The sequence below is a fragment of the Acanthisitta chloris genome, unplaced genomic scaffold, assembly GCF_000695815.1.
Source record: "Acanthisitta chloris isolate BGI_N310 unplaced genomic scaffold, ASM69581v1 scaffold27804, whole genome shotgun sequence".
NCBI classification, from domain to species: domain Eukaryota; kingdom Metazoa; phylum Chordata; class Aves; order Passeriformes; family Acanthisittidae; genus Acanthisitta; species Acanthisitta chloris.
The window spans coordinates 22,296-29,604 of record NW_008669207.1 but is presented as its reverse complement, the minus strand read 5'-3'; the positions used below and the strand labels follow the sequence as shown (position 1 = coordinate 29,604).

The 7,309-nt window shown below is 44.3% G+C and overlaps 1 protein-coding gene across 1 annotated transcript in view; it reads right to left on the bottom strand.

The window, feature by feature from the left end:
• The window catches only part of MPZL1 (myelin protein zero-like 1), an 18,617-nt gene that overhangs the window by 4,448 nt on the left and 6,860 nt on the right, over positions 1 to 7,309 (bottom strand). Inside the window, exons 3-4 of the mRNA XM_009073238.1 lie at positions 5,522 to 5,654; positions 2,145 to 2,250 (exon numbers count right to left, since the gene is read on the bottom strand). Of these exons, the coding sequence (XP_009071486.1) occupies positions 2,145 to 2,250; positions 5,522 to 5,654 (239 nt within the window). The remainder of the gene's footprint in view (positions 1 to 2,144; positions 2,251 to 5,521; positions 5,655 to 7,309) is intronic.

Genomic DNA, 7,309 nt, shown 5'->3' with positions numbered 1-7,309 from the left:
TTCCCTGACAAAAGAGATTCAAAACCTAAAAACTAAACTAAAAACTCAACAAAACAAAAGCCATTTGCAGTATTTTTCCTTTGAGGTCAGCAACATTCACACGTTAGGTTTTCCTTTAGGAACTTACCTGCAGGAAACCCTGGAGGGCTCTGTCAAGGGATAAGCAGACCAGAGTGACTACAGAAGGGCAAAAGCACAAAAGTGTTCCTTCCAGCACATTGAGGCCCAGAACACTGGGGGCAGGGGAAGGTGAGGACACCACAAGTTTTCACACCAGAACACTACAGTATTTTTGCTTTCAAGATGTAAGTGCAGAACAGCAAAACTCTTTATCCCTGTAGCTGCCAGAGCCCTTGGCATCCATGCTTCATACCATGACAGTAATTAGATAAAGCATCCTGGTCTTTTGATCTAGGGACATTGATTCCAGCAGCTACTGCAACATACATTCCACAAAACCTTTTCTTCCTTTTTTTTTTTTTCGGATGAGGGGAGAGGGTGGGAATCACCTGTCTCATGCACCCATTCTAGAAGCAATTCCCATGAGCTAGAAAATACCAGTTTTATCTAGGCCTTACAGGCAGCCTGCTGCTACTAGACCCATCCCAGTCAAAATCTGAACTATAATCTTATAACTCAAGTATATAGCTTCTATGTTCAGAGAATAACTGATCTCTGAAGTCAGAGGGCAGCTTTTTGGGCCTAAAACTCTGGAAATACTGCACAGCCCACAACAAGATATATTTCAAAGCCAAACTAGAAGCACAACAGACTTAGGGACTTTGACTTTATCCAGCTCACAGCACGTTTGGGTTTGTTCCTGTACTGTTAACACATTAACACACATCTCCATTAATTTTTCAGGAGAAATTAAGAGAGCAGGTATTAACTTTGATTTAGAAACCCATCAGTTCACACACTACTCTGCAACCACTTGCTAAAAGGTGGCTGATTAAGAAAAAGTCCGTTTTGAACTTAAACTCATTCGGGAGCCATACCTCCACAGGAAAATTGCTGGGAATACACAAATCAAGAGGCAAGAATCAGCTTACAAATAAGGAAATCCTGTACATTGCATAGAATCCCTGTCTGACTCATGCTCTCTCCCTTCTGACCAATTGCTTTGATCCTGCAACACCCCTTGCTTGGGATGTTAAGCCTGGGTGAGAGCTACATTTTTCCTTCAGAGTCAGCAGGACTGCCAACAGCAGCAAGCACAAGACAAAAAAAACCCACCTGTTGAAGCACACAAAAGTGGGGAGGCTCAGCAAAGGAGAGCTCTCAGCAGCACAAGTCATCTGCAAACCGATCATCACTGGTCAGCACATGCCTTGTGCTGGCTCATTCTTTGTGAAGGAAGTACATGCCACAGAGCACTAGAGAAGTAGTAAAATTCCTCCCCATTACAATCCTAGAACAGATTTCTAGGAAGATTTAAGGGGTGATTACATCTCCAGCAGACAATGCTGTCTCTGCATTAAACATTGCCCACTCCTCACTCTTGCCAGGCTCTCAACCTTGCACTCCACTACTACCTGTGTATGTTAACACACAAGATCACAACCATCTTTTTTTTATATACATTAGTATGCAAAGGACATAAATCTCCATCTCAGCAAATATCAGGATGCTGTTCTTTCAATTGCACTAAGCCTTCTACAAAGGAGTTCACACAAGATCACAGAATATTCAGAACTGGAAGGGACCCACAAGGATCACATCCAGTCCAACTCTTGGCCCTGGGCAGGACATCCCTGAGAATTACACTATGTGCCTGAAAACATTCAAGCGTTTCTTGAACTCTGTCAGGCTTGGTGCTGTGATCACTTTCCTGAAGAGCCTGTTCCAATGCCCAGTGAAGAATGTTTTTCCAATATCCAACCTAAACCTTCCCTGACACAACTTCAACCCATTCCCTCGTGTCCTGCCACTGATTACCAGAGAGAAGAGGTCAGTGCTTGAGTTCACCAGTCCCAGCGTACTGTCCACCCCTTGCCTGGAGCACACACTTTTACCCACCAGCCCTCAGCACCTTAACAGACAGCACCTAATGCATGTATCCCACCCTGCCCTGACCTGTTTCATACCATCTCCCCCACAGTCTGGGAGGATCCTGCTTCGGGAAGCAGCAGGAAGCAGTTTACCTGGTGTGATCGGGCGGGCACGCTGTTTACCAGGCCCTCTGTGTCGGAGGGCGACTTCGGCGGAGCCTGCTTAACCGGTGACATCAAGCTCTCAGATGTACTGCAGCTGACGAGGTGGCAGAGCAGAGTTTGCACGACAATGTTCAAGAGGCACACAAAAAAAACCCAAAAGAAAACAAAACAAAAACAAAAGACGAGTGATGGCAAGACGAATGTGGCAGATCATGCCAAAGTAAAAATGAACATAATGAGTTCTGAAATAAGCACATACAATTCTCCATCTCTCCTGAGACACTTCTCTATCCCTCCAGAGTTTCATTGGTAAGCAACATGAAGGAGCAACTATTAACATAGGACAGCAGCTCCACCTGTTCCCTAGATATTCCTGTTCAGCCCAACCTGTCTAACCCATTTGTTTTCTTCTCTGAGGCTTAAGATTCAGTCAACGGTGGTAAATAGCAATAATCTAACCAGAAGCTGAATGGCCCCAGTCACTGAGGCAAGTGCTGCACCAGTGCTACAGTTAGAGCCAACACTTGCAAGGGCCACCAGCTCTCCAAGGCAACAAGGTACTTCTTACCAAACTCCACAATTAGTTCTCTTAGCTTTTGGTTAGGCTATGATCCAAAAAATACTTCTGCTCGCTCACAGGAGACTGTAGTCGCTGGAGAAATTACCTCAAGAGTCACATATGGTATTTAAGCTATGTGCCCTCATATAGCCACTTGAATATCTAATAGGGCAAATCTTGGTTTTCAAACAAAATATCTGTCTTGCGGTAAGAACCAACACCCCTAAAAGAAGGCTGCCAGTTTTCACTCTCTGGTTTCTTCTTTCTGTCTGCTTAAAGCAGGACTGAAAAGAAAACAAGCCTGTGACAGATATTAATGCCACAGAGCTAAGCACAGGAACAAATGCCCACAAAGTTAGTAACTTCTGGGCAGTGCAGTAATGGATCTCCCAGTGCTAGGTCTACCTCCTCATACCAAAGCATCCAGGAAAGGAAACTAGTCACCTCCTTGGCAGCAGACACAGAAGTTCCTTTTGCTGCCACAGCCCTCTGACCATTGGGCATCCTTTTCCCTCAGTCTTTATAGAAAGTGTATAAAGCAAGTACAGAAACAAACGAGGGCAGTGACATTAAGCAGACTACCTTCTCACAGGGTAAGAATTTTTTATCCTTCTGTAACTCTAACCAGAGCAGACTTAGCTCCTCATACATGCAGCAGTAAGGATTTTAAAAAAAATACTGCCCCAGCCATCACAGGAAGGGGTTTCTCCTGTCTCAGAGACACACAGGCCTTCTGTTACCCAAACTATGTAAGCATTAATTGTTTTATTCACAAAATTCCTCAGATCTACACTACCTAAAGGTTATCACTCAGGCTTAAGCAACTAATGTACTTAGATCCCTGCAAGTTTTCAAACACCCAAGCTGTCTGAGCCAGAGGAAAACTTACTGGGCATTTACTTTCATTTTGACACAGAAAGGGCTCTGAATTTCCTGTGCTTTAGTCAATGCACTGGCGAGTTCACTGTTGGAAGAAATGGAGGGACACCATCTGGGATAAACAGCAACTCCACCCCAGTTAGACATGAGACAATGAAACCCAAGCACCCAGTGAAATGCATCATCCCTTTGCCAACAGATTCCAGCACAAATTACAGTGAAGTTATGTTAGTTGAGAGCTAGCTGGTTAGTCAGCAAAGGAAGAGGAAATGTGTACACACACACAGGTATTAACAGCAACCACCAACTTGATTAGTTACCATGGTGTCTAGTGGGACTGGAAGAGAAGACCCAGCCCTGTTACATTCCCAATCTGGCGTCTATATCAGGATCTCTGTAAGGAGAGGAAGGTAAGCAGGATCCGATCCCAGCACACCAAGGCAGAAAGAAAAAAAACAAAACAAAACAAAAAAAACACCAAAGTCAGAGCATGAATGGAGACTGTGGCCATGCAGGGGTTCCAGGTGCCGCGCAGTGCCCCAGCCCACCTCAGTTTAAGGCAGAATGGTTACTAAGAGAAAGTGCATCTCTTCACCACCACCACACACCGGGTTAGCATCATGTAGAAAACAGTCCATAAGTTTGGAGGGAGTCACAGCACGCTTGGTTTCTCTCTACATGTCATGCAGAGCTGGCATGGTCAGTGAAAGCAGTATTTAAACCTCAGCAATTACTTTCCCAAGAGAGTAGTTAAATTTACTATGAGAAATCACAGTGCATGAACTACTGCTCCAGGCTCCCCCCAGCAGGAAGACACTAGAGAGCAGGTCAGTGGGGAGCAAGGCAAGCAGACCACCTCACACACACTGCTGGTGCAGAACACTGCAGGCTTCTTTTTGGTTCTTAAGGGAAGGACACATGCAGAAAGGGAAAACCAGGCTTTCCACACAATTCTGAGCACACACAGCCGCCTTTGCTATATTTAGCCTTACCATTAGGGCAATAGCCAACTCACTTTCTCTAAGCTCTTCAACTGGGAAAAGGACAGGGCAAAGTTTAATTTGGAAATCCCCACAAGTTTATTTTTGGAGTTATTTTCTTTTATCACACAGGCAACCCAAAGAACCTGCAGAAGGCAGGAATATTTGTTGGGGAAAGAACAGAAGAAAGTTATAACTTTGGGGTTTGTTTCTATGACTACATACATAATTTTTACTCTTTCTTTTAGACATTAAAAGGAAGTGCTTCCTCCACCAGCAACAAGATCCATCACTACAGGATTCAAGTCTACCTTCATTAGTTCTTGTTGCTGTTTCATATGCCCAAAGAACTGTGCTTCACTTTGGAATGATAGCGTAACTATCCTCCTAACACTAAAAACCCTGCAGGGATGGTAACACTTAACAGAAAACAGACAGTGAATGAGAATGGATGCAGAGCAGCTACTCCTCCTTTATTCTCAAGTGTGGTGATGAATGGGGTTTTGGCAAGTATGCTCCAGGCTTAGGAGCTAGACACCGGTAACTGTAAAATCCAGTCTTAATCTCAACACAGCACATTCCTTGAAAGTGCATGTATGGCACTTCTCCTTTGTGAGTGATAGGGGAAGTAGAGCTGGAGGGGAGGGGAACTGATCAGAGCTGGGATATCTTGGATAAAATGCTCTTAGAGCAGATATGCTTGTGGCTGTACATCAGCTTCAACATTTAGTGATTTTCAGGTGCAACTCATGGTCAGCTTGTCTTTTCAAGGACAGCACAAAGATAATCATTAAAGGCAGATGAACAGTGTTTCACACAGCCATACCCTATCTCTAGCCATGGTTGCCAAGACTTGCCTGAAACAACTCCTACCTCCCTTTAAGCCCTCCCTCTGATCCTGCTGCTGTTCCTCACATCATCCACAGGTGAGGAGGGAGATCTCTTACCCAGAGTATCGTTTTTTAGAGTTGTTCTTTCTGATGACAAGACACACGACAATAGAGATGAGCGATGTGAGACCTGCAACCGTACCGATGGCTATCCCTGCCACCGTGGCAATGGGGAACGCAGGCAGGCTGTCTGGGGAGAGAAGGGAGAAAACATTCAATTCTTCTGCATTCCCTGGATAACAGAAGGGCAAACCACAAACGTTCTTGAGCTTGGATTCGTTGAGGGCAGATGGCACTAATGTAATACCCAGAAATTCCGACATGCAGCCTAAGTGGCAGTTGACAGCAGGCAGCCAGCAGAGTAACGTATGCACAGGGCACACACCAGGAGTGTTCTTAATGTCACCATCATTCAGAACAGAGTTTATACTGAAACAGGAATTTTTACATGTCAGGGAGCAAAAGTGACAATGAGGACAACCCTGTCTCATTTTGCATCTGAAGGGGGCAGGGGGTTAAAAAAAAAAAAAAAAAAAAAATTACATCCACCTGGCAATTCCCAGCAAGGCCTACAGGAAAAGGCAGGCACACTTGAAAGCAGATTTGAACACAGCACACTGCTAACCCACCATGAGCACTGAAGGCTGGGTGCTCTCCAGACTGCATGCAGCACACAGCCTACTTACTACCCATGATCAATCACTCTTATGAGGATTTATAGACAACTGTAGTGTCTCAAAATACATCCCTATGCATTTTTATAATTCATTTTTCCCCCTAATTAAATCAGGATCATGGTACAATACTAGAAATGCACATAGAGGAACACAGTATTGTTTTACTCATGTTTTCCCTAATATTATTTTGGGAGAAGGTAGGCCAAGAAAGAGCAGGCAGAAACAAAAGCCTATCAGATAATGAGTACAAAAGACTCGAAAGATAATTAAACAGACTACCGTTATAGGTCTTCCCAGTAAAAAACAAAATCCCTTCCTTCCCCTCTCATTGTGTTTAATGCAAGGAGCAATTTAGACCAGAGGGTTTCTTACAGGACTCCATGCTATATGAGCTCTTTACACCAAATACAAGTGAATCAGCAAAAGATACAACAGGTAAAAAAACCCCTACACTTCTATAGAAAAATCTGTCCCAGATCCCTGCATCTGAACACCACAGAATTGTTGAGGTTGGAAGGAATGTCTTGAGACTGTCTAGGGCAATCTCCTTGTCAAGCAGGGTCAGCTAGCACATTTTGCTCAGTACTCTGTCCAGTTCGGATCTGACTGTCTCGAGGGATGGGAAACTCTCTGGGCAACCTATTTCACAATCACAGAAGATACATGTCTTCTTACATTTAGACAGATTTCCTGTGTCTCAATTTATACCCATTGTCTCTTGTCCTGTCACTAGGCATCACTGAAGATCCCGGCTCAGTTTCTTTAGGTGCTATCAATGTACATAAAAACCTCATGAGAGGAACCCCCTGAGCCTTTCTTATCTTTTGCAGGCTAGATCACCCCTTCTGCTCTTCTGCTGGCTGAACAACCCCAGCTTTCTCTGTTTCTCCTTGTATCAGAGGTGGTACAGTCCCTTAATCATCTCAGTCACTCTTTGCTGGACTCTTTCCTAGCTCTCTGTCCTGGTTTTAGCCAGGATGGGGTTAATTTTCTCAGTAGCTAGCGTAGTGCAGTGTTTTGAATTCAGAAGTGATAATACATTGTTGTTTTGGTTTTGCTGGGTTGTGTTTATCATAACCAAGGACATTTTCTTGCCTGTGTCTCATGCTCTACCAGTGAGAAGATACACAGGAAATCGGGAGGGAGCATAGCCGGGACAGGTGACTTG